The sequence below is a fragment of the Oncorhynchus keta genome, chromosome 28 (genome assembly GCF_023373465.1).
Source record: "Oncorhynchus keta strain PuntledgeMale-10-30-2019 chromosome 28, Oket_V2, whole genome shotgun sequence".
Taxonomy (NCBI): domain Eukaryota; kingdom Metazoa; phylum Chordata; class Actinopteri; order Salmoniformes; family Salmonidae; genus Oncorhynchus; species Oncorhynchus keta.
This window is the reverse complement of record NC_068448.1, coordinates 16943397-16957182: the sequence shown is the minus strand read 5'-3', so window position 1 is coordinate 16957182 and position 13786 is coordinate 16943397. Positions and strand designations below refer to the sequence as shown.

At 39.4% G+C, this 13786-nt stretch overlaps 1 protein-coding gene across 1 annotated transcript in view; it reads left to right on the top strand.

Annotated features, from left to right (window-relative positions):
• Nucleotides 1-10595, top strand: part of LOC118360734 (probable phospholipid-transporting ATPase IIA) — a 41013-nt gene extending 30418 nt beyond the window's left edge. Inside the window, exons 24-28 of the mRNA XM_035740087.2 lie at nucleotides 3177-3241; nucleotides 3633-3741; nucleotides 3991-4048; nucleotides 5177-5380; nucleotides 8353-10595. Coding sequence (XP_035595980.1) covers nucleotides 3177-3241; nucleotides 3633-3741; nucleotides 3991-4048; nucleotides 5177-5380; nucleotides 8353-8489 — 573 coding nt within the window. The 3' untranslated portion in view covers nucleotides 8490-10595. The remainder of the gene's footprint in view (nucleotides 1-3176; nucleotides 3242-3632; nucleotides 3742-3990; nucleotides 4049-5176; nucleotides 5381-8352) is intronic.
• The last annotated feature ends 3191 nt before the right edge of the window (nucleotides 10596-13786 follow it).

Here is a 13786-nt window from a genome sequence, read left to right as displayed (position 1 = left end):
TCAGCACCCCCCCCAGCCCACAAGGTCAGGTCTTCAGCCCTCTAGTCTCCCGGACCAGGCCATTGACTAGTTTAGGAGGCCTCCAATGTGTCTCGGATTAACACTGCCCACAACCACAGCTGTTAACCCCATAGAGTCAATGTCCTCTCCCCTGCGGGAATCTAATTAGCATAATCAAAAAATCCCTATAAAAATCTGTCAGTTTATGTTGTTATTTTTGTCACACTTCCGCATCTGCTGTGAAAGGTGACAGAGCTACAGAGATGTTTGTCAGACCATGAGAAACCCCCCAAATCTGTCTTCTCAGAAAATCATCTGTAGCGTCCATGGCTAGAAACTATTATGACCCCTCTATGGAAAGACACAATGCTCCATTTTGCTCTATGCCCCCCAAAAGCATCTTAGGAATTGTCTGAAGCTGGTACAGCCCATCTGCCAACTTCTGTCTGTAGCTACACACTAATATGACCCCTCTGTGGAAAGGTGAGATACTGACAAACACGTATGTCAGTTGTTTTGCTCTAGGACGCCCACAGGCCTCATAAGATTCATCTGAAAGACTCACCCTTGGTACTAGTTCAAAAAATGAATGACTGTTTAATGCCAAAAATAAGGGGTTCAATACATGTAAAAAAATATATATATAAAAAATATATATAATAATTAAAAAAAAAAACCTGATCTTTCTTATATCTCTCAGATATAGAGTGCCAGTCAAAACTTTGGACACACCTACTCATTCCAGGGTTTTTCATGATTTTTTACTATTTTCCACATTGTAGAATAATAGTGAAGACATCAAAACTATGAAATAACACACATGGAATCATGTAGTTACCAAAGAAGTGTTAAAAAAATCAAAATATTTTATATTTTAAATTCTTCATAGCCACTCTTTGCCTTCATGACAGCTTTGCACACTCTTGGCATTCTCTCAACCAGCTTCATGAGGTAATCACCTGGAATGCATTTTAATTAACAGGTGCGCCTTGTTAAAAGTTGATGTCTTCACTATTATTCTACAATGTAGAAAATAGTTTAAAAATATATCATTTTAAAAAATTTACTTGAATGAGTAGGTGTGTCCAAACTTGTGACTGGTACTGTTGGACAGAAACTTCAGAACAAACTTCCTTTAGATTTTTTTTTGGGGGGGGACTATCTGTTGTTCTGTGTAGTGAATCTGTTATTCAATGCGTATGTGTGGGTTAATAGCAGTAAGGCCAAATTAAAGCCCCCCCCCCCCGGCTTAGACATGGCTTAGACTGTAATGTGTTAACTCTTTGGTATAGAGCAAGCGTTCTAAACTACTTAGCAGAAGTAGTACCTTGCCAGAATTATGATAATAGCTTTATTATTTCACTTTTATAATCAATTCTTGGAGCTATTACTCAGATTACTAACCAATTTTTAAATTAAAGTAGTAAATATTCAGTTTTGAAAATGACATCAATTATGATTTGTAGTAGTGTATTACAGTTCTCAATATGAAATGAAACACTCAATAATGCAAATATCTCTATAATTTTTTTGGGGAGGGTGATCAGCTTCAATGTTGCAGATAGATTTGTGGTTCTATTAATTTAATTGATTGCATTTGTAATCCCCCTTACATTTTTAAAAAACCTTTTTTTTGTTGTCCTCCCCTCACCCCCCAGCCCTACTACCCCTCCCCTGATTTGGTGAAACTACCGGACAACAGTACGTCTTGTCTTTTTCCACATTTTGTTACGTTACAGCCATATTCTAAAATGTCTTAAATAATTTTTTCCCCTCACCAATCTACACACAGTACCCCATAAAGACAAAGGGAAAGCTGGTTTGTAGACATTTTTGCAAATGTATTAAAAATAAACAACAAATACCTTATTTACATAAGTATTCACACCCTTTGCTGTGAGACTGGAAATTGAGCTCAGGTGCATCCTGTTTCCATTGGTCATCCTTGAGATGTTTCTACAACTTGATTTGGAGTCCACCTGTGGTAAATGCAATTGATTGGACATGATTTGGAAAGGCACACACCTGTCTATATAAGGTCCCACTGCTGACGGTGCATGTCAGAGCAAGAACCAAGCCATGAGTTCAAAGGAATTGTCCGTAGAGCTTCAAGACAGGATTGTGTCGAGGGACAGATCTGGGGAAGGGTACCAAAACATTTCTGCAGTATTGAAGGTCCCCAAGAACACAGTGGCACATGACACCCCGCTTGGAGTTTGCCAAAAGGCAGCTCAGACCATGAGAAACAAGATTCTTTGGTCTGATAAAACCAAGATTGAACTCTTTGGCCTGAATGCCAAGCGTCACATTTAGAGGAAACCAGGCACCATCCTGTGATGGTGAAGCATGGTGGTGGTGGCAGCATCATGATGTGGGAATGTTTTTCAGGGGCAGGGGCTGGAAGACTCGTCAGGATTGAGGGAAAGATGAACGGAGAAAAGTACAGAGAGATCCTTGATGAAAACCTGCTCCAGATCGCTCAGGACCTCAGACTCGGGCGAAGGTTCACCTTCCAACAGGAAAATGACCCAAAGTACACAGCCAAGACAACGTAGGAGTGGCTTCGGGGCAAGTCTCTGAATGTCCATGAGTGGCCCAGCCAGAGCCCGGACTTAAACCCAATCGATCATCTCTGGAGAGACCTGCAATAGCTGTGCAGTGACGCTCCCCATCCAACATGACAGAGGATCTTCAGAGAAGAATGGGAGAAACTCCCCAAATAGAGGTGTGCCAAGCTTGTAGCGTCATACCCCAGAATACTCAAGGCTGTAATCGCTGCCAAAGGTGCTTCAACAATGTACTGAGTAAAGGGTCTGAATAATGTCATATTTCAGGATTTTTTTTAAATACAAATTTGCTAAATTTTCTGAACATGTTTTTGCTTTGTCATTATGAGGATCTTGTGTGTAGATTGATGAGGGGGGGAACTATTTAAGACATTTTAGAATAAGGCTGTAAGAACAACAAAAATGGAAAAAGTCAAAGAGGCTGAACACTTTCCCGAATGCACTGTATTTCTAATTTCCTCTCAAGTGCTGGATTTTTACCCACAGCGGCCAATCCACCATTTATTCTGATATTAACTCTAACCCTCCGATATACACATATGAACTCATTCACAGTATAATACCATTTTGCTAGGATGATGACTCATTCATGATCTCTTCTTCCCCCAGGCTGTCTTCTCCTCTGTCTTCTACTTTGCGTCTGTCCCCCTCTACCAAGGATTTCTCATTATTGGGTGAGCTGAGCTGATCTTTTCTCAATAGCTGTGGCTTATCGGGATGGCATTTCAACTGTTAGTCAGATTGCTATGACATTGAGATTGTGTTGATGTATTGTTGCATTGGGTTGAATGTAGAAAAAAATGAATTTACTTTAACCCTGCTTAGTCATCAAAACCTCATCAAAAGACCCTCTTTTCAGCCTTAGAATGGAGCTCAAATCGATTTAGCAAAATGTCAGGAAATTAGATGCCTGAAATGTTCAATCATTTGGGGAAAAATGTAATAACTGTATTTTTTTTTTTACATTTATCTGGATAACTCTTCAAATAAAACACTTTTTGTGTTTCATTTCTTACATAAACTATTTAATGGAAATTGATCAATGATTTCTGTTCTTTATTCTAGCTACTCCACCATCTACACCATGTTCCCTGTGTTCTCCCTTGTGTTGGATAAAGATGTGAAGTCAGAAGTAGCTATGCTCTATCCTGAGTTATATAAGGATCTCCTAAAGGTAATACACTGTCTTCATTATATTACTTTATTGGCTATCGAATATGGCAGTATAATATGTCAGTATTATATGCATTATTTCAAAATGATGTACTGCATACACCTCCATAACCTTCAGAGTAGTATATCTACAGTATACACACACAATTATTTTGAACTCTATTCAGCTTTCACTTAATGTCACTTTTATCCTGAGTAAATAATTCTATTGTATTAAATGAAATGTGTTATTTTTCTATTCCTCTCTCAGGGTCGACCTCTGTCCTTTAAGACCTTTCTGATATGGGTCCTAATAAGTATATACCAAGGTAAGAAGACATTGATGCAGTGTGTAATGGAAATAAACGCTTGAGTAGAATAGGCATTCCTATAGATCCTTAGGAATTAGTTATGTTTTTGAAATTCCTTTAGGCCTCTTTTACACAGATAGTACTTTAGAAACTGCCCTGCCCTGTGGTGTACGATCCATGATGCTCCCCACCAGCCCACACATTTTCTTCTTAATTGCTAGTAGTGGAGTTTATTGATGTCTGTGGTTTGTAAATGTTAAATAACCTAAGGTGGTTTTCCAACAAGGACTATTGGTATTGCAAAGGCGTTGCCAGAATCATCCAATGCTACACCCTAAACCTTTAGTCTACAGCTCAGCACTCAATCCCTGCCTCCCACCACACAGATGTAGATGTGGCTGTACCTCTCCCTCTCAAAACAGAGTGTGGGAGAATATTCTGACATTTCCTTTGCCATGATCCTTTTTACCCTTATTTGCTATTGAGTGGGCTTTGGTTTCTGTGTTTAAGGACATTGGTGAGTTGTTTGGTATCGATTCCATAACAGTTGTCCTTGGAAGAAATGTTTTGTATGCTTTTATATGAATAATATAATTTTATTGTCCAATGTCCAACAGAAAATGTACATCAGGTTTATCCCAAAAATGTGATGTGTATAAGCAATACATTGAAGTACAATGTTGCTGTATTTTATACATAACTGTGATACTGTATGTCCCATGTCAGATCTGTTGGTATTAATTACATTTTCAATCACAGGAAGTGTATTTTTACATTCTGTTTTAAGGTCACAATAACATGGAGAAGTGTTACACTTCCTTTTCCCGTCACAGCTACAAATCCTGACATCGATTCCCTTATTCATTTATTTTTATGCAAAAGATATAGATGTGGCTGTACTGTACTGACTTCACACTCTCTTCATTGTATTTCTGTAGTCCATTCCTCTGATTGTAGCGTTGGAATAACTGGTGCAGAACAGAACAGTTAGAGCCAAGGTCCAGGTTGAGCATTAAAGTTTGCCAGTCATGCATTTAAACAGCACCATAGATATGTCTGTTGATTGAAAATAAAAGCACATGCACATCCATACAAGCAGTAGCAGTGCTTTTGACATTGTGCTAACCTGTTCTCTGTGCTCCTCAGGCAGTATCATCATGTATGGGGCATTGCTGCTGTTTGAGTCAGAGTTTGTCCACATCGTGGCCATCTCCTTCACCTCTTTGATCCTCACGGAGCTGCTGATGGTGGCGCTCACCATCCAGACATGGCACTGGCTCATGATCGTAGCCGAGCTACTCAGTCTGGCCTGCTACATCGCCTCGCTCGTCTTCCTCCACGAGTTCATAGGTGGGTAAAACACATACTTAACACCCACACACATTTGATGACATGTTTCTGGCCAAGGAATTCCGATGCCAGGAATTTTCATACAGATGAGACAAATAATAGTGTATCCACAATTCTATTAACCTGTACACAGTGATAGATTGATAGTAATGGTCTTTCACTGCCCTTGGAGTTGTACGTCAGCATTCAGTGATGACAGGCTCTTCTCCATTCATACTGTGCCCTTGGGCTGTCTGAGACCTGGAGGTTACTGACTGTAGGAAGTCCTGCTAAAGGTGAATAAAAGTGACAAATAGTACCAGAGGAGTGCAGCCAGCCACCGGCATGCTAGAGTGTTGAAGTGGAAATGCCAAAGCCTCGTGTTAGTTTCCTGCTCCCTCTACCACACACATGCTGGCCAAGGTCTTTGTGTTTATGACTAAACAGCCTGCTGTAGTTTAGAAACGATTGTACCACATCTAGAACCCCACACACTGATGCTGATGTTAGTTATGGAATTTCGTGTCGGCTGTGAAATGTAGTTTATGACATCTAAACAGTGGTACGCGGCAGACATTTGTCACTTAAAAAGCCCAAGTAAAGCGAGAAATGTGAAAAAAGTCAAAAGTGCCTTTTCTCATTCTTCTCTTTCTTAAAAGAGAGGTAATTTTAACGTTTAACGACACAATTAACACAAAGGGTACATAATGTCCCTGAATGGAACAGCTTGAATCCAAGTCAATTACATGGTAATCCATTTCACACATCTACTGTATTGGCAACATGCTAGGTCTCCCTAATCTCCTGTTTTTCAAAGGCCCACTGCAGTCAAAAACGTGACTTTTCCTGTGTGTTGTGTATTTCCATACTATGAGGTTGGAATAATACTGTTAAATGATGGTAATGCCCTTTTTAGTTGACTGACAGAAATTTCAGCCTGTTTTAGTGGAATGGAGTTTTGGCCTGCCTGGTGATATCACCAGGCAGTAAATTAGTTGATAGATCTATAAGACAAAGAGGTCCAAACCTCTCTGCAAGTAACAGCTAGTTTTCAGTTTTCCACTCGCCACTGAGAAATTGCTCTTTGCTAAGAAGCTATGTTTATTTTTTACTGTTTTAATAGAAAACAAACAATCACAGTAATGTACTAAACTCAGCAACTCAAAGATAATTAGTAAAAATCCAAATAACTTCACAGATCTTCATTGTAAAGGTTTTAAACACTGTTTCCCATGCTTGTTCAATGAACCAGGATGGCAACAACAACTGCCCGAGTTTCACCAGGAACGCACAATCCCTCCATCAGTGCTCAGACTGTCCGCAATAGGCTGAGAGAGGCTGGACTGAGGGCTTGTAGGCCTGTTGTAAGGCAGGTCCTCATCAGCACCGGCAACAATGGGCACAAACCCACCGTCGCTGGACCAGACAGGACTGGCAAAAAGTGCTCTTCACTGACGAGTCGTGGTTTTGTCTCACCAGGGGTGATGGTCGGATTCGCGTTTATCGTCAAAGGAATGAGCGTTACACAGAGGCCTGTACTCTGGAGTGAGATCGATTTGGAGGTGGAGGGTCCGTCATGGTCTGGGGCGGTGTGTCACAGCAACATCGGACTGAGCTTGTTGTCATTGCAGACAATCTCAACGCTGTGTGTTACAGGGAAGACATCCTCCTCCCTCATGTGACCCTTCCTGCAGGCTCATCCTGACATGACCCTCCAGCATAACAATTCCACCAGCCATACTGCTCGTTCTGTGCATACTGCTCGTTCTATGCATGATTTTCTGCAAGACAGGAATGTCGGAGTTCTGCCATGGCCAGCAAAGAGCCCGGATCTCAATCCCATTGAGCACATCTGGGACCTGTTGGATCGGAGGGTGAGGGCTAGGGCCATTCCCCCCAGAAATGTCCTGGATCTTGCAGGTGCCTTGATGGAAGAGTGGATTAACATCTCACAGCAAGAACGGTCAAATCTGGTGCAGTCCATGAGGAGGTGATGCACTGCAGTACTTAATGCAGCTGGTGGCCACACCAGATACTGACTGTTACTTTTGATTTTGACCCCCCCTTTGTTCAGGGACACATTATTCAATTTATGTTAGTCACATGTCTGTGGAATTTGTTCAGTTTGTCTCAGTTATTGAACCTTGTTATGTTCATACAAATATTTACACATGTTAAGTTTGCTGAAAATGAATGCAGTTGACAGGGATAGGACGTGTCATATTGTTACCCAGAAATAATTTGATATTGAGATAAAATTGCCTGCATCTAACATAACCTTTTACGTCACTAAATGAACTGAGTAGTGGCAACTGAAACACGAACAGTAGTCATACTAATCTGATTACATTCATTTATACTTACTCAATTTCTCATATACCTCCGTAATTATTGGGACGGTGAAGCATTTTCTTCTTATTTTGGCTCTGTACTCCAGCACTTTAGATATGAAATTATACAATGATGATGAGGTTAAAGTGCAGACCTCTTTAATTTGAGGGTATTTTCATTCATAACAGCACTTTTTGTACATAGTCCCCCCATTTTTTAGGGGACCAAAAGTATTCACTTTAAAGTAAAAAAAAAACTAGAAAAAAAAACATTTTAAAGCAAAGAAAAAAAAAAAAGCAAATGCATCCAACAACTTTGAAGTCACAAGCTTGGTGTTCTCATTGCATGCTAGGAATTTGGGACCAAATACTCAACTTTTGACTACTTTAATACACATAGAAGTGTATTTATCAAAATACTTTTGGTCCCCTAAAATGGGGGGACGGTTCACCTGATATGGATGAAAATACCCTCAAATTAGCACTGACAGTCTGCACTTTATCCTCCATAGTCATTGTATCATTTAAATCCCAAAGTGCTGGAGTACAGAGCCAAAACAAAAAACAAAATATCACTGTCCCAATAATTACGGAGGGCACTGTATAAACATCTTTGTTTGAATGACCCACCATTCTGCCCTCTGTTTCCTGTACTGTTTCTAGATGTATATTTCATTGCCACAATGTCGTTCCTGTGGAAGGTGACAGTTATCACCCTGGTGAGCTGTCTGCCCCTCTACATCCTCAAGTACCTGCGCAGACGCTTCTCACCTCCCAACTCCTCCAAGCTCACCACTTAGAGAGGGACGAGGAGGCAGCTGTCCCCTCTGCCCGCCGCCGCCATACAGTACCTCCATCCCTGCTTCTGTGCACTGGGAGAGAGGTCTCTGCTTTCACTCCTCCCTACCTCTCTCATCTAATGGAGCATATCTTTATTTGGACCTAAAGGGTTCCCTTCCCCTTTAATTTATTATTAAAGGTTATTGTGTAATTGGAATAGATGGTGTAGGAAGAAAAAAAGTGTGATTTGAGAAGAGAGAAAGGTGTGCAAGTCTACAATACTCCCCTTGTTTAGATGTAAATATTTGGTATGTTTCCAGACTGATTGGATTGGTGGTTGGATTGACTATCGCTGGTTGGGAATTCCATACCATGTAGACTGAAGCTGGAACTGGAATTCTGTGTTGGTGTGACATGGTAACATGTCTAAAAAATAGGTTCCATAATGTACTAACAGAGGGCTATGTGTGCCTCTTAATCATGGACTGACTCATCAACAATATAGGAAATATAGAAATCCTGTTTGGTATCTAAACATCAGGCCTATAGAACTGTAACAAGGAACGCCTGCTTGGATTTGACTAACATACTTGCATAAAAAAATAATACATGCTTGTCAGTCTGAAATGCATTGAATTGGTAATTATGTTTAATTGCACATATTTCTTAAAACTAATCGTTGTAGTTACATTGGAAATATAGTGGGAAATGTAATTATTTTATATTCCCCCCCCCCGCCTAAAATGTTGACATACAGTATACTGTTATAGTTACATTACAGATACAAAAAACTTTACGGCACAATCTGTTAATGGATAACATTGTTATTGAAGTAGCATTTCTCAAGGACTTTATGGAATTTGATGTTAAAAACAGTTCTGAGGTTTAAAGATGGATGCGTGAACTGATCAGTTCTGTTTGTGTATGTGTTTGTGCGTCACTTAACGACTATAACCCTACCAAGTGGAGGTGGCTTGGTGGTTCAATATAGCATGGTAACCCACAGGCTCAGATGTCAAAGTGTGTGTGTGTCTGTCATTTCGTACTTCAGGGCGGCGAATGGTAAAACAGTTTGTCTAAACTGAAGAGCATGGTCAATATTCAGCCACTAACAAGATGTTATTTGTAGCCAAGACGTATATTCCACTTTGGCCCCCGGATTAGCTGTGTCCTCTAGGCCAGGGAGTCCGTAGGCTACCCTGTCATGTGGCCACTGCCCACTCCTGACGCCAGTTCTGGCCACACTGTATCATTGCATGATTCACTTTAGTTGTGACATGAAGCCAATTCAAGCCATAGCTGAAAATACTCTGACCACTGTCCGGTTGACCCCTCGCCTACCCCCACAATTCCCACTGCTTCTCACCACAGACACAGACATGTCTGGAATAGAAAATAACACTTCACCTGCTCAGAGTGGATTGCCAATGAGAATGTGTTGACGTTCAATATGTATTAGTACACATTTGAATAAAAAAAATACTAAATTCCTCCCATACTGTTCCTCCCAATTCCTACCATTCAGTAAATTCAGAGACTGGTACTAATGACATTGTGTTGTATTATCTCCATTTATATTATTTTAGTTAATTTGATGCATTATAAAGATGTAGCCTAATACCATGATGGGGTTACTGTTAAAATGTGTGAATTATTTGAGTCCAAGAATGCATGCAGTATGGCATAACTACTAATTCACTGCTTTATTGTACAGTTCCCACTGGACACAGATGTACATTGAAATGACATGAAAACAACGTTGATGGAACCAGTGTGTGCCCAGTGTGTTGGAATTACAGGCATTTTGTATTGTGTAATCTACTGTACATCTCCTTATTTTAGTTGACGTTTCAAACATTGAAACCATTTGAATTTTGACATGCCTTTTTTGCACAGAATTTTGTTAGCACTGACAACTACTTTCTTTTATAATGTGGACTTTGGAGGTTTCAAACCATCAATTGTGGTAGAATGACACTGCATAATTGTAAATAACCTGTTTTTATTTATTAACCTTGATCATTTTGTGTTGGTATAATTGCACTCTTATCAGCAGAACAACAAGGAGGATAGTATTGAATTGTGGATATCAGTGGTGATCAAATAAATCTGTTTTTTCCTTTCTAGTCACTGAACCTTCATTGTCATTACTCTGAAATCCCTTTTAAAAGTATTTTAAAATATGTTTAGCTTTGTGTGAGTACATTTTTTTCTTTTTTTCCTCAAGGTAAACTGTAAGACTGAGGCTGTACTATAGTGGAAATCTTCCTTATGTAAATCAGTGTGTCTCATTTTCACCAGAGGAGGGAGTCCCTGACACTCAACACAGGCTGCTCTCCTCTACAGTCAGCCACACTTTCCGATGAGCAGATCCTGTAGCCTTCACCGTGGAAGGGTCAGTCTATGCCCTGTCACTTTGACCATGTAATGTCAGATAGGGATTTTATCATGATAGGTAACTATATGGGATTTAGTTCATCTGATAAAATTCAGTTGGTATAAAATACATTTTACATCATAATCTTCGCAAATAATAATTGTATCTCACACCAAGTTAGAACATGCACAAGTTAAAATGTATTGAATCTCCCAAGATTTTGCATTTGTCCCAGAAATTATTTTAGTTGGAACCAAGCCTCAGCCCAATCTGTAAAACATGGAGTAAAACCCCACACTACTGTGTTCATAATAAAATCCTGCTTCTCCATCCAATGTTTTTTTTTTTTTTTTTGCCCCGAATGCATTGGTTATACCAATAAAAGAACCCATTTAAGTTAATCAGCCCAATGAAAACTGAAATTCCACCCCAGAACCAACAGCAATGACCCCTATCTTTAATGTTTAAACTCTTTCCTCAGAGCTTCAAGCGAGCAACAGAGCCACTTGTTGCAGCATTGCCAAACCTACAATTCAATCAAAAGAGGAGAGATATAGAGTACCCAGTATGGCTGAAGACACATTCTGATGTCAGGGAGTCTTCTATAGAGAAAGACAGCTTGTTAGGGTCAATTGTACTCCTACACAGGAAAAAATTTTACCCTTACAGAAAAACAATCATGATTTTAATAACATTATTATGCCCAATAGAAAATGATGTCAAACCCTATTTGTCGTACTGTTCGGATAAATCAAAAGTGACAGATCAATACAAAAAAACTGTCAATATAATTCAATCTGTTACACATTCTATTATGTCCAGTGTAAACAAAGGATTTTGGTGATGACCAGTAGGCTCCTCATAGGAAAAGGTGCTGAGCATGCACACACCCTCCTCAACAGCTATTTATAGCCTGGCAGGACTGGAACGCTTCGATTGGTCTTAGCACCTACTACTATTGCGAAGGAAGGGTCGCTGAAATATTTCCCCTCCTACTGTAATCCTCTATAACATCTAGTGAGGGAGAGTGAAGTACAGTGCTGTTTAAACAGTATGGTAGGGAGGCGATTCAGATGATATACAGTAACTGTCAGTTAATGTTTTTTTTCTCCATTGCATCATTAGAAGAGGAGGAGCTATCTGTTAAGGGAGTGGTAGTACTTGTATTTGTAATAGTTGTTGTAGAGGTAGCAGTGGTGGGAAAAAGTACCCAGTTGTCATACTTGAGTAAAAGTAAAGATACCTTAGTAAGAAAATGACTCAAGTAAAAGTCAGTCACCCAGTAAAGTACTACTTGAGTAAAAGTCTAAAAGTATTTGGTTTTATATGGTTTTGGTTATATAAAGCAATCCAGACGACACCAACATCTAGTGTACATTGTAATGTTCTACACACAACTAAGTCAATAATGACTCTCAAGTCAAGACAGCAGTGCCACAAAGGTAGACTCCACAATATGACATCAAATGAGTGGTGACTTCCTGCTTACAGAAATCAATAACAACACAATTCCAATTTTTGCTTTTACAAATGCAAGTGTCCCTATAAGGGGCGGATATAAATTGTGAACAACCAGTGCTTACAGTCTTGGCAGATTTGAATTTGGTTGTTGTTGATTACTATAAGGAAGAAGTCTCACTGCTGATGATGATGTCATATTGCGTAGTCTACCTTAAATAAAACAATTGCATGGATTTCTTAAGGTGAAACTCAAATGGAGCCAAATGTCTACGCATACCTTTATCTGTCTGAATTTCCTTCGAAAGCTTTTCAAGAGACATGATATAATGTGCCATGCATTTCCACATCAAAGTTCCACTGCTTCACTGGTTTCAAAACTCAAACATGCATGTTACAATTGGAAAAACTCAAATGGTGTAATGCTATAACCCAGACAATGCTCCCTAAATGAGCTGTTATACAGTGAAGGAAGAATCCTGCATACATTTTGAAAAAGTGGGTTCCTCTAGCAAAAAACGTAAATGCAAACTCGGGCCTTCTGGACAGGCGCAGTCAGGTTTCCCTTCTCAAACTATATTCATTTTCTCATTCATCATTTGCGTTGCACAAGAGTAACGTCACAGTGGAGGAATTTACATCTGGTAGGCAATGGATTTAACTCAGACGGCCAGAGAGTTAGGCTAACCCTAAAATGTATACTCTGAATTGTGTGATTTTCTGCAGTCACTGACTGCAGTCACTTAGTTTGATAGTCTGGATCTAGCACCCAAAACCATGTCAGAACTCGAATCAGATCCCTGATTATGCCCCTTAAAGTACACATATTTTCCTATGGAAAGCTCTGCTGCTCACGTCATTGACTTTTATTTTATATTATTCTTATTGTATTATTTTGTTTGTATTTTATTTTATACATTATTTTAAATATTTAACTCAGCATTTTTGGAAAAGTAAGTATTTCACTGCTAGTCTACACATGTTTACAAAGCATGTGACAAATAAAATGAGATTCAATTTGATGTCAGTACACATATCAGTGTCCTAATTTTCTACAATGTACCACAATGGGTATAAAGGTTCTTCCACTTTAAATGAACAACAACTTTAAAAGCTTTATGAATGCCTCCATAAGTCCTCATAAGTCATTATATATTAATGGTGGGAAATGTCCTCTTACTTAATTAAAGAAAATGGTTGCATATCCAGTACTTGATCCATTCACAAGTTCCATATACTCTGGGATGGATCCTGTTACAAGGTATTAAAATGTCTAATCACCTATCTTTGTATTATGTAGCATAAACCAACCCACAAAATGGGTTTAAGAGAGTAAGGGCCTGATATAGGCCTGCATGGTTTTGGAACTAATGTCTGTTAAGTTTACCTTGGCTTCTCTGTATGTCTAATTCCACTGCTTCCTCCTCTGGGCACCACACTGAACTTGTTAATGTGCTGAATTAGGCTTTCTTGAAATATTTA